Raw genomic sequence first — 19,662 nt, 5'->3', positions numbered from 1 at the left:
CATTGTTTTTGGAATTTGATATCTGGAATTTTCCTGGCTTGTTTCCATGCCACTTATGGAGGAGAATTACGGCTCATTTACAAGACTTGTGGATTAAGCCTCCTTCCATATCTTCTATATTTTGTAAATAGAAAAGCTTTTATACTCTGCACTCAATAGAGAGTCTTGATTTAATATCTCAAGCCACATGTAACTCCGTTGTTGGAGCAGGACAAATCGCGATGTAGATGTTGCCAGATTCTTCCCACTGGAAGAATTGCAAAGGTGGGCAACCAAGATGATTAAAGGCACACCTTTCCTATTAAGAGACTTTTGAGTATAGAAAAAATATAGCTACAGGGGTACATGATAGAAGCGTATACAGTTGTCAAATGCTTTCATGGCCAGAATCAATTGGCTGTTGTTGGTTTTCTGGGCTGTCTGGCCATGGTCTAGTTCCGTGGTGGCGAACCTTTGGCACTCCAGATGTTATGGACTACAATTCCCATCAGCCCCTGCCAGTATGGCCAATTGGCCATGCTGGCAGGGGCTGATGGGAATTGAACCTCCTAAAGGTTCCTCCCACTAATCTAATAGTTTAGCTCCTTACATTTCACCTGCATCCCTGACTGGCATCTTCAGAAGCATGCCACACTAAAATCTGTTATGCCACAGGGAGAAACACATCTTCCCATGGCATGCCTCTGAAAACACAAGCAGGCAAAATGTTAAGAGCTAAAACTACCAGACTATGGCCACACAGCCTGGAGAACCCACAACACCAATTATAAAATTATGCATGGAATTCAAAAAATAGATAGAAAGAACTTTTGCCCCGTCTACTAAAACTTGAAGTTGCTGGGAAATCGGTTCAGAACAGAATGACGAAACTGTGGAATTATCCTACCAGTGGACATGGTAATGGCCATGAACCTAGAGGGCTTTAAAAGGGGGTTAAATATATTCATGAAGGAGAGATCCATGAATGACAACTAGCTATGGTACATGAAGGGAACCTTCATATACGAAGGCAACAGATCTCTGACTATCAGGAGGCAGTATCAGGAGGTTCTAGGCCTCTCTGCTTTGTTTGGCCCTTCCAAGGGAGCTGGACGGATGGCTGCTGTGTGAAATGGTATGGACCATTGGTCTGATCTGGCAGGCTCTTATGTTCATTATCAAGGAGGGTTATAGACAAGGTTTTCTGGCCACAGGCAACTTAGCCACTCTTGATGATCAAAGACAACTTCTGTCGTGCTATCAAGGTAACTAGCAGAGCTTAATTGCGGTTCCTCCTTTTGAGAGAAAATAAATTGCATATAAAATGTTTTGAGGTAAAGAACCTGGTAAAAGTTTTCCAATTTAAACATCATAAACTGGCAAGTATCAACCCTGAGCAACTTGCCTCATTCCTAATTGTGCTGCCTAAGTTCCAAGGCAGGAGGGACCTTCATGTCAATGCTGAAATTCTAAAATTGATGGAGGACAAAAGGACTCATTCGAGATTTTTGGATCTCTCAGGTTCTGCCTTTCACTTCAACAACAATTCAACTACCTCGCTTTGCTAGCACTTATTCCTTTTTACAACAACTGCTGGACACCTCTTACCGAATGCCATAGGGGGCATACCAGCTCTCTGGTAGATACAAAGGAAGTTTGAAAGCCCTTCTCCTCAGCGGTTATGACTGAATGCCTATTATTATCCCAGTTCTATTTTTGTTATGTTTAGAATGGCCTCCCTTCTCTGTTCCTACTAGTTTTGGACACCGACTATGCCCTCGTCAGCTAGAATCAAGAATAACCTACAGACATATGAATCTGATGGAGAAAGGGTATTATGTTCACTGGATGTTAGATGTATGCAAGCCTTTTGTGGACAGAACTATCCTTATAGTAGTAATACTTCATATCTTATGGAAGCCCAGCAAAAGATGCTCCTGTTTTGGCTTTGTGCTTCCACTGGGCAGCAAGAAGAGCGTGTTCGCCCTGCAAAAGCTTTTTTGTTTGAAATTTAATTTCAGGTACTACGCCAGGCTCTGGCACCTTAGACATCAGCTGAATGAGGGTTCATTTTGCTAAGACTAGTGAAGCTGCTGTGTTGTCATCTCCTTTGACTTTCATGTAGCGCTAGCTACTAAGCAAGCTTTGATAGAGCTGTATTGAATTGCTGTGTGATGAACAGTCTCCTGTTGCAGGTGAGTGTTCACACTAACCCCACTATGCGGGGATGCTCAGAACATGTGAAAAGGTAGCAGTTCGGTATTGGTAACTGTTCTTTGTGGTCTCTGTATTTGCGCATCCTACTTTCCACCCCCTTAGTAGGGAACTGTTCAGAGAATCACAGCCTAAGTGCTGCAAGCTAATTGTTAGACATACTCTTATGTGATGGGTCACTGATTGAAAGGGAGTGGTGGAAGGTTGGCTCTGCCATCCCTCTGTACATTCTATGCGTGGGGAATGGGAAAAGAGAAAGCAGTATCCTCAGTCATCTGGAATATCATAGAAGATTTCATTTGTGCACTATTTGTTGTATTAATGTCCGGTATTCTAACACTATTCTAACACTATTATCTGCTGTCTCTTGTAAGAGTAAATCAGCCAGCTGGCCTTTCATTTGTACAGTTTAACTTTCTGGAACTAAATGTGGGTCTGAACTTCCCTGTCTTTGCTCACAGAGATCAGGACTGAAGACAGAGATCAAGATGAGGGTGGCTGCTCTGGTGACCACAGTGGAGAAGGGAGTGACTGCATCCTCCCTCTCCACGATGAAAAAAATCCCCACTTCCCTGAGCTCATAGGGGCCCGCAACCTGGGGAATGAGTGGGCTGTTGACAATGAGTTTGGGCAGCAGTCAAGTTGGGGCAGATGTCCAGGCAACAAGGGGTGTGGCTGCTGGCAGGAGCAGAGGTCCCAGAAGCTTCATTTCGGGTTGAGGTTGACAACCATCCTTACCTGAAGAGACAGAGTGAGAGTCCTGTGTTAGCGGATGCTACTCTGGAATCTAGTGGTAAGGCCAGGTTTTGATATGTAGGGGGCAGAGCACATGCTAGGAAACGGGAAACAAGCATGGTAGGGTGAAGAGGGGTGGAGTCAAAGGAGGTAGGTGGAATATAGAGCAAGGTATAAAAGGGAAGTGGGCTGACCAACCATGGAGGAGGAAGTGGCATATCTACCTGCACGTGAGAAAGCAAGGATAAACACCAAGGACAAAAGGGAACTAAAGGAGCCCAACTCCAGTTGCCCTGTTTGTTCTGAGTGAAACCACAATCACAGTGAAGAATCCCAGGGGGAGCATAACAGAAGAGGGGAAGACTTACAGTAACTTATTTTGTTAAATATTTTACGAACTCCGTAGTTGCAACTGCAGTTATAACTTTCCATATATGTAGTTCATTTCATTTAGAATTAGCCTCCTATGATAAGTCTGTCTTCTAATGCCTGCAACATCACTACAGTATTGAAGGAAAGTATGAGGATGTTTTTGTGGATCGAGGTATTCGTGATTCTAAGTTGTCCATTTCCACATGGATCCAGTTTCTCAGTGATAGCTTGATCAATGCTAACCAAACCCAACCTTGTTGTACTTTGAAGGATTGTGAAATTTAGATCCCATTTCTCATTTTCTTTGGCTTTAGGATCTAGGCCGAAATATTAGGACCTAGTCATTGTTTCAGTTTTTAGGGTTTTGTGTGTCAATGACCATAATGCTACCACCAAAACCTATAAATAAATACACTACAACCATCTTCATCATTGCAACACAAAGCAAACATCTACTCTTAACCTAACTTCTGTTCAATTTCTCACAGCTTTATTATTACTTTATAAAGGTTATAAAGTAATTTTTACTTTTTAAAATTATTACTTTATAAATATTGTTACTTTATAAAGTTCAACAATTATTTCCTCTGCCGCCATTGATAAGAGCTTTGTGATGCAGAGTGATAAGCTGCAGTACTGCAGTCCAAAAATCTTCTCATGATCTGATGAGTTTGATCCCACCGGAAGTTGGTCCCAGGCAGCCTGATTGAGACTTCCATCCTTTCGAGGTCAGCAAAATGAGTGCCCAGCTTGCTGAGAGTAAACAACCGGGGCAGGCAATGGCCTTCCCATAAATGTAGTCTGCCTAGTAAACGGTGTGATTTGATGTCACTCTATTAGTCAGTAATGACCTGGTGCTGGCACTTTTTACCATCACTGAATGGTGTAAAGTGAACATAAAAGCAATCAGTGATAAGAACTTCATGCATATGTATTTTTCTCTTACAGCAAAACATATTCTGATGAGAAATGGTAAGTTTATACTTCTATTAAGCATCACTGAGGCACTGCAGCAAAACCATTGCTAGAAGTAGTTTGCACCACAGTGGCATTTCTTTGGCTGGGATTTTCTAACCTCTGCTCTAATTCCTCACTTTCTGAGTCTGTAAATGATGGTAATTCTCTGTGTATGACCAGTTTATACGATGGCCAGCTAGATGCCTCGGGAGAGCCTGCAAGCAGGACATGGAACCCAAAGCCTCGCTCTGTTGTGTCCAGTTTTGTCCCACCTTGTCCCTGATGTTCAGATGGTTGCTTCATCTGAATGGGAACATTCCATGTATTGTGGACAACAGACATCAGTGAACAGATTCTCTGTAAACTTATCCCATCTGTTTGTAAAGCCAATTAATATATATATATATATCATTCATATATATATATATATGAATGATACATAAGTGTTTGCAAGTAGTTCCTATAGTTATATATTTCGTTTTTGTTCATATAAATTTAATTGGATGCTTAATAGTAGATCCTCTTCAGGTCTTTCTTGTTTCAGTTATATAATTTAGGAACTTGCTTAGAGGAGTAGCTTGCTATTTATTAAGACAGACTATGATAAATTCTACGAGACAGGAAAGAATCTACATTGTTAGCAGTGGAGCGGAGAGTTTAGATGACTGAAAAGGCAAATATTTTGACCAGGAAAATAATTCTTCCTGTGGAGCAACATGAGCTATTATATTTGAATAGCTATTTTTAGCCTTCATAACTGCTGTTCTATTTTGGATTCTGTGTTTAAAATAAAATGCTGTAAAGGTTTTATGATACTGTTAAATACTGCTAACATACTTGTTTTAATGAGAAGCTACACTGTTTTTCTGTTTAATTTTGTTGGATTGGATCTCGTGGTTTGCATGTGTAAAAAGTGACCCTGGATGCAAATATTTTCCTGGATTCCTCTTCACGGAGCTGCTGTCTGTGACCTCTGGAAAATCATTGCCGGAGTCAGTTTTTGCAATAATAGCATTCTGTGGCTGGTGGAAGGGGAAGGTGATTTTGCCTGGTTCGTTCTTTTCACTGTGGTCTCTGGTGTTGTGTAACTTTTTGTCCTTGTTGGTCTCACAACCTCCATCAGCATGTTGGAGATCCCAGGAGAGGGTTGTATCATAAGCATCCTTGTGACCATACTTCAAAAGATACAAGTACACCAGTCTGTTCCTTCTGAAGGACTTCTGAATAAGGCTTGAATTGGGTTTAAACTTGAAATTTAAAATTTCAGGTAGAAGTTTTGAGATAGTTTAAATTTGGATCATGCTGGTGGTAAGATTAGATATGTGTATGAATCATGCTGGTGGTAGACATTAGATATGTGATCTACATTTCACTGCTGTAGTTACGTTACTCCGGAGCAGCAGTGGCGTAGGAGGTTAAGAGCTCATGTATCTAATCTGGAGGAACCGGGTTTGATTCCCAACTCTGCCGCCTGAGCTGTGGAGGCTTATCTGGGGAATTCAGATTAGCCTGTACACTCCCACACATGCCAGCTGGGTGACCTTGGGCTAGTCGCAGCTTCTCGGAGCTCTCTCAGCCCCACCTACCTCACAGGGTGTTTGTTGTGAGGGGGGAAGGGCAAGGAGATTGTAAGCCCCTTTGAGTCTCCTGCAGGAGAGAAAGGGGGGATATAAATCCAAACTCTTCTCTTCTTCTTCTATATGTTCCACAAGATGAGTTATGTTACTCATCAATATGTTCAACAAGTAGAATAAGGAGAAAGCACTTCCATATGCCGACTGCATCAAATACTGCTTTTAAGAGCTCTCGCAATCTTCGGAAGTGGTCCTTCAGACTATGTTAGGGGATCAAGATTGGAAGACACACCACACAGTTATGTGGGTACAGCTTTTCAAATTCTTTACATTCTAGTATACATATTTACTCAGAAATTCGGATCTTAATATGATGTGTACAGAGTTGGTTAGTATTCTTTCTATGATAAAATAATAATGTAAGGAAGGAGGGTATTTTTTCTCTTTGATAGATTCTCATCTGTTACCTATATGAGGAAAAATCCTGATTATATTATGAATGAGACTGCCTTGTGACTGTTAAATCTGTGGATTGAAAGTGGCTTGGATCCAAATTATGAGCAGAAGGATATTTGTGGAAAAAAATCTCTGGTTGTTCTGTATCCTTCTCTTGCCGTCATCCCTATCCAGGACGCTTCTGATGGTACAGGGGGCCTCTGAAATGATGTGAACTGCAGGGAAGGGAAAGAATAATCATCAGCAACTGCCCTTCCTCTTTTGAAAATGAAGAAGTGGGCAGAGGGAATGTACAAAGGTTCCTTTTGAGAAGCTTGTTTGGTTTGCAGACTGTAAAATTGTTACATGCAACTATAGAATATCACAGAATGATGCATAAATACTATTCCTGCAGTCATTGGGCATTCTGTTTTACTTGCCTCCACCTGTTGACTTTGACTTTTATTTTTTGTGTTCTTCTCTGACCATTTTATTCAAAACAAGCAATGTATTATACTAATTTGAGGGCAATAGAGTAGAATTCAAATAGAATTCAAAACAACTTCAGGGAAAAAAAATGACAGATCAGTTCTAAGCCCCTCAAGCTGGGGCATCTGTCTGGTAACTAATCTTAGCCGCAGAAAGGGAGATAAAAATGATGAACTCCGAGGATCTGTGTGCAACAGTTGCATTGGAGTTCATAGTAGCTTGACACCCGTAGAACTCTGTGCTGACAGTTTCCCCATGGCAGCCATGTGTGAAAGCAGCCAAAGAACACGTGGCAATACTGGCACAACTTCTTGACATCCCCCCCCCCCCCAATAAAGCCAACAATGGAAGGAAGGAAGAGTACTGTGCACTATAAAGGAGTGTGGTTTGTCCATTAGGAGGCACTGCAGGGAGCGGGTCCCAATCCCCTTGTGCAAAATGTTTTTTTTACAGATGGGAAGATAGGGAGAGAAGCATGACTACTCCAGCCATGTTACTCAGATACAGCTCATTCAGCAAAGGTGTGGTACATGCCTTTTCAAAGGCAACGGGGGTTGTAGAGAGCGGAAGAGAGAGCTGATAGTAACTCACAGCTGCGTATTCTCGGAGGTATTCCTGTCATCTTCCTAGTAGCTCACTGAGGGAGATTATTCAGGGCGATTCTGGAGAGGGAGGGTCTGGATCCCATTAAGGGGCAAGTAGGGAATAAGATGAAGTTTTGCCCTTTTGTCTAGTAACAGTCTTGTCTTCATCAAAACAGAACAACCTGTTACTTAATCATGAGGAAGCAGAATCCATATTTAAAGTCCTTTCTCCATATTTCTTTGTTTGCTTGTAGAACTTTGTGTAGAAAGGTCTCTATAATCTGCCCAGTACTAGTAATTGTTTCAGTAATAGAATAATTGCATTGTGGTTTGAAATGTAGAATCCTACTTTTTCCGTTTGCCCGCCTTGCACACACTACTTTGCTCCTTAGCTGTGGAACACAGATTGCCAGCATTTTCTTTAATTAGAGCTGCTTATTTGTAATGAAAAAAAAAATCTCAAACTACCGATTCCCCCCACATATTACCCAGTTTTGTTCTCTCCTTGAAGCAGAGTATGGTCTTAGATTAGGAAGGAAATCTGAAATAAATTCAGATGAAATAAGAAGCTTCTTAAAAGTCCAAGATGAGAACTTTCTGAGATTTCCCTCTTGGGCTATGGGTCCACAATGTATTTGTGGGTACCATGGTGCCTTCAGACAGTTTTTGTGTAATCCACAAAGTGTTTCTAAAACAGGTGGGGAGGGAATTCTGGGACAGGGTGGTGGACACAACAACAAAATGGCTGCCACAGGCGGACTAATCATGAAAGGATTGCTTAAGGTGGCAGAGCCAACCACAAAATGTCAGGGAATGAGGTTAATCATTACTCTACTGTACTCTGTCTCAGGGAAAGATGACAATGCAGTCATGCATGCTGCGGAGGAAGTTGCTGCAGCGTGTTTCCTCATTTTAATGTCGTGCAGATTCTGTTTCGGTGTTAGAGAATTTTATTTAAGCAATGCTTTCATCAAAACCATTATTGTGTTCAATATCTAATATTGAACTTTTGATGAAAGGCAAGACTTGCCTTTTGGTAAAGTTGCGCCTGCCATTTTCTTCCCCACTGTGTGGAAGAAAATGGTGGGTGCAACTTTACCAAAAGGCAAGTCTTGCTACTAGCCATCCATACAATATAAATGTTCTTTTATTAAAGTTTGATGCTTGATACTTTACACAACAATGGTTTTCACAAAGGCAGTACTTAAATAAGATTCTCTGACACTGAAAGAGAATCTGAAGGGGGGAGAGTGGAACTCGGCAGGGCCTAGGACCTAATGGAGCATTTCAGCACAAGCAGATGTGGTGGTTTGCTCCACACATCTTCTGCCATCTTCCTCTGAGACAGAGTGTAGTAACTCTTCAGCATTTCAAGCAGAAGCTCAGTTTAACAGGGTGTCTTTTAAAATGAACATTATTGATAAAAATAATTTCTTTCTTACCCACAACTTCCTTTAGTAGTCAGTAGTCAGATCCTTATGGTATGGTGGCAGATGTTGCCAAAGTAGTGTTTTCTGCATCTGAAGCCCAGCTTGGCAAAAGCTTTACCTTGCCTCACCCACTTTCTGAAGTTCTTGGTTGTCACCTAAGAATATGTCAATGGCCAGAGGGACCCCCTCTCTACAAGCTAGGTGGGGCCCATGTGGCATAGACAGAAAAAAGTCAATTCCTTCATCACAGGTTGGATTCTACAGACACAACTCACAAGCCCCTGGTACCCAAGGTACAAATTTTATTCTTGACTGCGCCACGCACATTAAATTGTTCTATATAGTAATTAATGTCTTCACAGTCAAAAGGTGATCCCCTCAAGACTTCCAGCCTTCTATATTTTTCCAGTGTACATTTCCAACCTTTCACCAAGGTAGGTAACTTTGTAGAGAAAGCACTCTACTGGTATCTATAAGAACGGCAGTCAAGTTGATCGTTGTCTCTTGGTAAGAAATCAATTTCTGAAAAAAGTCAGAATACACAGTCAGGAGAATCTAAGAAGAGATCTATTACTGCAAACATACAGTTTGGGAAATGTCAGCACTAAAGTCAACACTGGCATATCATTACTGGAAATGAAGCCCTTCACAATTCACCTTCTTTGAATGAAGTCAGCTGACCGCTTAAAATGACCAAGGTGTACTAGCAATGGCTCACTGAATCTATTTCTGGAGCCCAAAAGGTTCCTGTATCTGCTATGGAAACAGGACACAAGAAGGGGAATTCTTTATGCATCTTCATCTCTGAATGTCAGATGTATGTTAGTCTGTTGAACTTAAGGTGGAAGGAAGTTGCTCCAATATTCTTGAGTACTGCCAGTACCCTTCTGCACATGCAACGCTTCCCTGGCAATTCTGCCACATGACCTCATGATGGTGATAATCACTGTGTCACCTGCTGAGTCTCTGTAATAGGATCTGGCAGGGATGTGTCTTTTCCAATCTGTAGTATATTGCCATCTCTGTTGCTGTTTTGGAACTTGGATTAGATCTCAACAATATAGAAGATTGGTGCCTCACATGTGGTATATTTGCAGTCTTCTGGAATGCATCATTAGTGCCTTCCTTGATTGATTGCTTGGACATAATATTTTGGCTGATTTTTGCAGTCTGATGTTGGCCTTGAATTTGTTCTGCGTCTTAATACTTCAGCTGATAGAGAGGGATGTGTCAACTAGAGGAGAGTGGGACCAGCAAGAGACTGTGCAAGATTTCAACACAAGGAAGGCTGTCTACTTTGACTTGACTTGACCTCATGTATCACCTTAGAAGTGATCATGCAATTGATTTCTTTGCTCTCTGCCTTCAAAGGATCTGTGAATCTAGCCTGGTGTTAGATAATAAAGATTAATGAGGAGCTAAAATCATGAAGGGCTTTGTACACAATAGCCAATACCTTGAACTGAGCCTGGTACCAGATGGGCAGCCAACTGTAGTGAAGAGGAACAAGAGGGTTGAACTGTAACGCTTCCTCAGTGGAGCTACTTGGGCCATTTTCCAGGAAATATTACTCCCTCTTTCCTATCATATAGTGAAAGGGAAGAAGGTGAATTCTCTAGAGAGGATGAACCAGCCACAAAGAGCAACCAGCTAGATTATTTAACAAGGAAGAGTATCAGTCTGGTTGGTTGGAGAGCTTACCTATAAGAACATCCAGCCCTGTGTTTCTGGATGAAGTCAGAGAAATGACTGAACATCAATGTCTTAGGACTGAGGGCCATCAAGATGGTGCTTTTACACTTCCCTTCAACAATCCAGGACCAGCACATTCTCATCAGAACTGACAACAATATTTCAGCCAAAGCCCACATCAACAAACAAGGAGGATCCAGGTCATCCTCCCTACATAATTGAAAAATTGTTATGTGCAGGAATGCACCTACAATCTGTCATAGCAGAACATATTCAGGGATCGCTCAGCACACAAGCAGACTAGCTGAGCAGGGAAACAATGGACAATAACTAATGGTCTCTCAAAAGGAAGACTTTCCAAATGCTCATGGACAGGTCTAGTGTTCTGAAGGTGGATCTGTTCACCCTGGCCTCCAGTCATCTCACACCACAATTCTTTTTCAGATATCATCACCCAAGACCAAAGCTAGTAGATGCACTAACCTTGCCAAACCACAGGGTCTGCTGTATGCATTTCCACTTCTGCCAGTTATACCAAAGAGAGAGAGGAAGATATGCCAGGGACAGGCCCCTGGTTATCTTTGTGGCTCTGGAGTGACTTCACAGACCCTGGTTCCCATCTCCTGTGAAACTTTCAGTGCACGGGTCTTGGTGTATTTCTGTGAGTCAGTCTATCTTAACAGCCCATCAGATGAAGTTTTCATTAAAAAAGAAAGAAACAGCAGTCACCAAGTTAGCAAACCCTTATTCCACAAGGCTGCAGATAATTAGAATTATTAAAAAAGAAACAATTATGCAGATGCCAAACCCATTTTTTCTCCATCTTTTGAAATGTTGACCCTGAAAATCTCACCCTACTAAATAAACTGGATGACTGCTTTCCCCGAAGAATCTAATTTGGATGACTTAATCCCAAATGAACTGAGAATAAAAAGTTGGGCAAACTGTGTGTGGGGGGGGGGGGGAGGAAAAACCACATTGTCCATATGAACTATATTGTCCACTGCTCTAGTGACTGATTTCTTTTGACAAACTCATCGAATTTTTTAGCTGCCACTCTCTCCTTTGTCTTAGCAGCAAAAAAGAGGTGGCATTCACTTAACTGTAAACCCCATGAGAAATATTTAATCTTTATAGCTATTACAGCTTTATTTCATGAGCTGCATCTCACTTGTTTTTCAGACAAGTGTTCATTTTTCAGGAATCGGCGGATCTGACCATATGGCTTATGATAGAGATTCAGTAGATGGTGCATGGCTGTTTTTGATAAAGCTTTGCTTTCCATGGCAGTAGGATATAGCAGTCATCTAAACCCTACTGAACTGTAACTTATGCCAAGAAAAGCAGATGCATAAGCAATGGAAGAGTCTCATAGATTTTTGGGTCACCCTTAAGTTCTTTCAGTAGCTGATAAAAGCTTGATAACACTTAGAGCGGAGTTCTTAGAGCAGTATGCTGATGTTAAATGTTATAGCTGTTTTGCTTTTCAACGCTGAAGGAAGCAGTGTTGACTTTGTGCTAATTTTTTTTCATAACATTCATAGTGTGTATAACAAACACTCTCCAGTTTTAGTAGCTCTGTCTATTTTTTTAAAAAAGCATTTTTTCAAAGCAGTCTGTTATCCTACTTGAGCAGAATTCTACGCCCTGTTCGAACACCGTGCCTTTTGTTTTCTTTTCACTATTTTTCAAATAACTAAATGTATTGGAAGTGTTCTTGATACAAGGTCAGCGCGTGATAAATAACGATGTGATGAGCAAGACACTAACTCTGGTAATACATTGTTAGAAACTGAATATTAAATGACTTGTATTGTCGAAGGCTTTCATGGCCGGAATCACTTGGGTGCTGTGTGGTTTCCGGGCTGTATGGCCGTGTTCTAGCAGCATTCTCTCCTGACGTTTCGCCTGCATCTGTGGCTGGCATCTTCAGAGGATCTGGAGTGTTGGCACTTTGCGATAAATAAGTGGGTTTGGGGTTGCAATTTGGGCACTTGGTCTCTAAAAGGTTCGCTATCACTGCCTCATAGTGTGACCCAGGAGTACTTTGAAATAATTTACTGTATAAAAATTAGATAGATATTTCAAGAATCAGAAAACTTGGATTCCTTCATGAGTATAACCTATGTTTATGGAATGGCTACAGAGTGAGGAGATGGTGTGAATTGTATTTATAAACATTTTGGGTGTCCTGCAGTAATTATGACAATGAACTATGCATTCAACGGCTAGAACACATGGCTAGATCCTGTAGGCAAGATTGTGGATGGCGGAAGGTGGAATACTTTTCTTACTAAAGTCTTGAATACCCATTTGCCGTGCTGAATGTGTAGAAGGCAGTTTAGTAGAGAGACCCATCTGTAAAGATTTTTAGAAACATCGGTGGAAGATAAGTTGTGTGGAGAGTTATGCCTGAATAAATCCAGTGTGCTGACATTGTGTAGCAACCTTTTGACTCTATCTGCTCATAGTACATGTTATGTTGCTTTGTCATTTGTTCTTCTCTTCACAAATGTACAGGTCCGTCCTCATTTGTTAAACTGTCAAGTATTAATTGTTGATTAGCGTAACAGAAATTTTAATACATATGACACTGAGTTCCCTGAAATCATACTTCTGTATTTGAGGGGTTGACTTTTAAGTGTAATCTAAGCATATCAGCTTTGTAACCAGTGGTATATGTCAAAATATGTAATATTTTAAAACAGGGGTTGGAATGTGATTCACCTTTATATAATCAGGAATCTGCCAGTTTTGCTGTAATTCTTCAATATAGAACAAAATTCATAAAGATTTACTGATAAATACATTTCAAACCATCAAGTTAAAATGCATCTAATGGTTACATGCAGAGATGGGATCCAGCAGGTTCTCACCAGTTCCCGAGAGTGGGTTACTAATTATTTGTGTGTGCCGAGAGGGGGTTACTAATTGGGTCCGCTTTTCCGTCTCCACGCCCTCGCCTCCCCGAGAGGCATCCTGCCTTTGAACGTGAAGGTTCCATATAGCAATTGCGACTAATAATGTAACTCCCTGAACTGGGTTAATCCCTTCCAGGTACTGCAATTCATGGATTCTCAGCCTTTCGTACCTTTCATCTCACCAGTCTCTATCCAAGAACCTGTGTGTTTCACCATTGCTGTGCTCAGATTTGTGAGTTGGGGCATTTTCTATAATGTGATGATGATTTAGAAATGACCTGGTGGAAAAAAAAATTGGGGTCGTGGTAGGGTGGCTGCCCATGGGGGGGGGCATCCAACTCAGGTTTTGCCCAGGGCTCAGGTTTCCTAGGTACGCCTCTGCCCCCTTTGCTGAGTGGGGCTGGCGAGGGAACCTGTTACTAAAATTTTTGGATCCCACCACTGGTTACATGTGCATATTTGGCTGTATATAAAGGTACCTTTACACATGTATTTAACTTGTTGGGGATCAAATATTTCTGTTGCACCAAAGAAATGTTCAATAAAAGTTTATTTATTTATTTATATATTAAATTTATGAACCGCCCACCCCCGAGGGGCTCTGGGCGGTGTACACTAGGCCGAACATACAATGGCCAGAACAACAGTACATCAAATAAAATAAATTAGAACAGGTTAAAACAATTTACAAAATTCAGAAAAACTAGCAGTTGAGTGTTATTTCTGGAAATGTTCTGTGTGCAGTGAAGTCTTAACAAAATAGTGGATATTTTGTGCTTCATAAGTTTTTATTTTAAATTATTTAATTTTCAATTCTTTAATTCTTTTTCGCTATTCTTTAAAATAAACAGATCTAATTCTCAACATGGCCCCCTTTGTGGACACTGAAATCCAAAGATTGCAGCCATGGGCAAATCAGACAAAATTCTGTACAAACCTAAGGAAAGCTCTGCATTCGCAGAATAATCTGAAAAACAGAATAAAGTCAAAACAAAAATACTTTATACCCCTTTTGATTATAAAAGTTTACCAGTTTATTTATGCCAGTTTGCCAGTTTATCTCCTTACAAGAAAAAACACCATTTCTCATCACTACTAGAAAGGAGGATCTCGTTGTACATTTCTCCATCAAATAGGTGGTCATAAACTGAGATTAGATGGGTATTTCCATTGCACCAGAGCAAGGGAGTTGCTGAGACACTGTGCCTCTTAATGCACTAGAAGTGTAGTGTGAAGATGTGGGCCATATGGGAGCAACATGTGCTCCAGCTGCTTCTCCTACTGGTATTATAACTGTTTCCGGAAGACTGATAGTAGAGAACTACAGCACAAAAATATAAGTTTAGCCATGCTATATCAGATAAAGTCCCATGTAGTCCAGCATTCTGTTCACACAGTGGATGGCCAGCAGCCTTCAGGAAACCCACAAGCTGGATAACTGCAACAACCTTCTCCTGGATATGCTTTCCAGCAACTGATATTAAGGAAGCACCCACCTCAGGTATTAGATGGCCATCATGATTTAGATAACCCCAACCTCCATGAATTTGTCCGCTCCCTGTGTCTTTCTCCATATTCAACCTCCCCAGCAGTTTTTGTTGTTGTTTGAAAAGCTGACCTTTAAGGTTAAGGGGGCACTGTGTAACAAAATAGGGACGTATTAGAGGAGACAGACAAGAAGCGGGCGAGATCACTCATTCTGGATCTTCTGCTAGCTTTGTTCCCATGGGCAAAAGAGGCTCTGTTGATGCAGAGAGCTAAAATCTTCAGACTTGGAAGCCATGAATTGGGTGGGGGTGGGTGTTTTTAGAGGAAATAGAAATTTGGAAGGGAAACTGGAACATATGCAGGAACTTTGTATCAAACCTAAGCTTCTATTTCTGCTTTAACAGCAATCAAATGCATCGTTTGTGCCTTACCATATAAAAATTGTACAGTAGTACCTCTTGTAAAGCTATTTCCGATGAAGTTGTTTACTTTAGCACTGTTCATCCTGGCTATGATTTCTTTTTTAATAGAGTGTGCAGGAAGAGGTTTAAGCAATAACTCCACAGTATGCATATCTCATTCACAAGTAAATGTGGCTTTGCTAAAAGTGATATAACACTACTGAAGGCAGGATGGTCACCTCCCAACAACATTGGAAAGCTATAAAAAAACCTGAGTGGCTAAGGAATGACACCTCAGTAAGAACTTTGAGAATGCAGCTACAGCTCTTGTAGGAGGAAACTTCAACATGGAAGGCTTCCCAGGATTTTCTAGTACAAGAACCTAACATACCGCCCCATATGGCTCACGAAGGACTTTATGGTCTGTGGATAGCAATTTGCTGGAGGTCCCTGGCCCCAAGGACATTTGGCTGACTTCCACAAGACTTCCTACCTGGTGGAACTCTCTCCCAGCGGCATCAGGGCTCCGTGGGATTTAAATCAATTCCACAGAGCTTGTAAGACTGAGATGTTTTACTGGGTCTACAGTTGAAGCCTTCTGTCCAATCTATGTCATGCTGGCCATCAAGAGCGCACTCCCTCCTCCCTCACCCATTAAAATTAGGGTGAGAGTTGGGTCTAAATGTGGGCGATGTTGTTATATCTGGCCATCTGAGAAACTATAATATGCTAGCCTCCTTCTAGAATGTCTTAATTTATTGAAGTGTTTTAAAGCTGTAAATTAAACATGTATGTTAGCCGCCCCCAGCCTGGCTTTGGCCCAGGAAGGCAGGGTATCAAGTTGAATAAAATAAAATAAAAATAAATAACAGAAGCAGCCAATTCATGTTTGCCCCGTCCTCCAGTCGCTTCCTCCTATATTACTTATGTGTAAACAATGGTGATTCTGCGAACACATCCCCATTATAACCAGTGTTATCAGTACCTCTTAGAGAGCTGTTTCACTGACCACCTGTTTTCAAGAACATCTTTGTGGAGTTCAGAAGTATAAATGGTTTAGTTTTTTACAAGCAACTTTTTGAATATATTTAGAGAAAGAGAAAGACAGGCCCCTTCCACATGGGCAAATAAACCTGGAGTAACAACAGGATAAAACCTGTTTTTCGGGGGGACTTCGCACAGTTCCTGCCCCTAACGTGAGGAAGGCGGGGGGAAGCCAAAATGTGCCTCCATTCAAAGGCATGATGGCAATCTGCATTGCCTCCGCGGGCTCCGTTTGCTGCAAATGCCCCGACGGCAATGCAGGTTGCTTTACCCTGACTGCAACCTCCTGTACTTTGCTTGTGCAGAAGGGACCACAGAGAGAATGAGAGTAAGAGAGATTCAAACTGCTGCATTGTATTCTATCTTAACACATTCTCTCTTCTTGCCATCTCAGAACTATGAAAAATACAAGTTCAAAATGACAACAACTGTTGAAGTAAACAGAATACCCATATATACTCGTGTATAAGCCGACCCGTGCATAAGCCAAGGCACCTAATTTTACTGCCCAAACCTGGGGAAACTTATTGTCTCTGGTATAAGCTGAGGGTGGGAAGCCGGGAGGCAGAGGGAGCTCCTTATTTGGGCAGTGACTCCCCCTGATGTCACTGCCCAAATAAGGAGCTCCTTCTGCCTGTCCCCTGGGTTTGAGAAAGCCCAGCCAGCTGGCAGGCAGAGGGAGCTCCTTATTTGGGCAGTGACTCCCCCTGATGTCATTGCCCAAATAAGGAGCTCCCTCTGCCTCCCGGGGTTTGAGGAAGCCCAGCCAGCCAGGGTGCCTCTGGGTTCCTTCTTCACCCTCGATGAGGGCAGCAACAAGCGGCCTCCAGGGGGCAGGGAGGTTATCCCGGCCTCGCCCCCAGCCTCTTTATGATTAATAGAAAATGGTGACTCGCGTATAAGCCGAGCGGGCTTTTCTCAGCCTTTGAACAGGGCTGAAAAGCTCGGCTTATACACGAGTATATACGGTAGATTGTATTTGGGCAAAAAGAATCTAAAACGACGACCATAAGAATAGCATCATATCTGGATATTGAGTTAAACTGTGACTGACACCTCTGAAGTCTTCAGTAGTGCATACTCATATATTTATATGTTATTGTGGTCAGTATTGATCACATTTAGACAATGAATTCATCTTTGATAATACACCGATAGGTTTATAGCATACACTGGAATTATGTAATTCTGTTGACTGTCATACATTAAAGTCTTCAGAGTGCACATTTTGAATGAATAATGGCTTGTCTCAAAAGCAGTTCACATTCGAAAAGAGAAAATACTTTGTAAAAGCTGGGGAAATTGAAAACGCAAAGTCATAAGGAAATAATGTTTCTTCCCCCTCACTTTTTGGATTTTACATTTCTAGGTGTAAGAGTCAGAGAAGCATGACTTCGTCTCCTTCTTACAGCAGTCTTACCTTATTGGGTGGCTTTTTGTCCATGCAGGTCTCCTGATGTCTGCTTTTTGATTTGCAAAAAGCTGGAGGTGATGTGGAAAAGATCAGATTGTACAAATGGTTGTACTTTGCAGGAACCACATCTGTGACCTCAGATTGTGTAGCCTCACTGTTGTCACACAGATACAAAGATAATCTTGGCTTGTGATTTCTCATTTTGTCATAGGTTTTTAAGTCACCTGCGTTTGTAAGTCTTGTGCGTACTTGCAAAACTAGAGGGGGCAGATGTTATGTAGAGCTGCTTTCAAGAATGACTATTGCTTCCCCTGTGTGTATGCACGAGACTTATATTGTACCAGTTTAATTTAAGACATGTTCATACATGTGCTTCCTGTATGGGAGGATCACTTTTGAAACTTTATCAAGAAACAGTTGGGCACTTTTCAAAATGCTGCATAATATTTGCTTTTTCACTAACTTCACAGATATTTCTTAAATTGTGGAAGAGAAGAGATCAGATGTTCATATTGGGTTTTTTTTTGCAAGATAAGGAAAAATGATGGAACTTTAGCTTTAAATACTACCATTGAAACAATAGACATGCTATTCTGTTACAGCAAAAATTAAACTGGAGTCTTGTGGCACCATAAAGACTACGTTTGTATTCTAGCATAAGCTTTAATGGAGTATAGCTTACTTCACCACATGCATGTAGCTTGGACCTCATTGCCAATTGCCGGGCAGATATTCTTCTTGAACTTCCAACTAGACATAAATCGAGCCTCTAACCACGGTGTTGTTGCTTGAATTTCACCCATAGAATATCTTTTACATTAGCTTTATCTAGAAACTAATTTTTCAAAGGAATACTTCAGTTACAAATGAGTAGAAGTATAAAAAAGAATTTTATTAATGTGTGTGCACAAATTTACAAAGCCAGAAACCAGAGAAATATGAACAGCATTCAGCAGTAAACTTCTTTTGTTTCAGTTTACAGGAAATCATTACCACCTGATTCAGATTTTAAAAAAAAAACACAAAACAAGGAAAAGAACTCAAGACATTCACAGGGTGGGTAAATATTCACCCTGGGGACAAATGAGTATATACAAATGCTGCACCTTCATTTGACTGATCGCAGGATCCACTCCATTGTCTTTAAAGCCTTGATTCTGCAGATCTATAAAACTTGCTGTGTATACAGCTTTGTTCCTTCTTCCTCATACACTTGATGACCAAATTTATTATGGCCAGTCTTTAGTAAACTTTGTGTCCACTCTCTTTGATGCTAAATTGACAGCCATGTCTTCCCTTGCCATCTTGTTTGAACTTTGAGTTGATGTGTTCATTCTTACAGGTCTTTATCCTGTTAATTTATGTGGATCAATTAATCCTAATTTCATAAATATGGTTCTTTTGCAGTAGTTATAGAACAGAGACGTTCTACAGAACAGGTGAAAATATTAGCTTTAGGTCATTTGAAGGAACAGGATCTTCAGAAGCTGCTGATCGACACTGTAAAGAAAGTGATTTGAACTTAGACGTTGGGAAATGGTGGAAAGTAGGGATAAGCCCAAATATGTTTGTCATGTAAGATGTTTCTTTAGATGAGTGATCTTCGAAGCCTGGGACCCCACTGTATGCAAACCATCACAGGAAGTTACATGACATCAATGTCGGGTCAGTGGCAGAGGAGGAACTGGGGTCTCTGGTCCTGCCTGTGCTAAAAAATTAATTCTCCTGAAGGCAGAGGATATCTTGTGGATAATTCTTGCCCTTTCTCAGGGAGGCAGGAAAAAGAATCTGTCACTTCCTGCCAAGGTTAGGACTCCATTTTGCTCAGTATTTTTCCTGCCTTGACAGGGAGTGCACGGATTCTTTGACTCCTCATCCTGACTTCTTATTCTGTTTTCGGTTGGTTGTGGTAGTGTCTGTCAAGTCCTGTTTG

General features: G+C 41.2%; 1 protein-coding gene across 1 annotated transcript in view; it reads left to right on the top strand.

Moving 5' to 3' along the window:
* The first annotated feature begins 2,844 nt into the window (after nucleotides 1-2,844).
* The window catches only part of CDYL (chromodomain Y like), a 102,219-nt gene continuing 85,401 nt past the window's right edge, over nucleotides 2,845-19,662 (top strand). The window contains exons 1-2 of the mRNA XM_048508522.1: nucleotides 2,845-2,986; nucleotides 18,712-18,785. Coding sequence (XP_048364479.1) covers nucleotides 2,845-2,986; nucleotides 18,712-18,785 — 216 coding nt within the window. The remainder of the gene's footprint in view (nucleotides 2,987-18,711; nucleotides 18,786-19,662) is intronic.

The sequence above is a fragment of the Sphaerodactylus townsendi genome, linkage group LG09, assembly GCF_021028975.2.
Source record: "Sphaerodactylus townsendi isolate TG3544 linkage group LG09, MPM_Stown_v2.3, whole genome shotgun sequence".
NCBI classification, from domain to species: domain Eukaryota; kingdom Metazoa; phylum Chordata; class Lepidosauria; order Squamata; family Sphaerodactylidae; genus Sphaerodactylus; species Sphaerodactylus townsendi.
The sequence above is the reverse complement of the archived record's forward strand: the minus strand, read 5'-3'. Positions and strand labels throughout refer to the sequence as shown.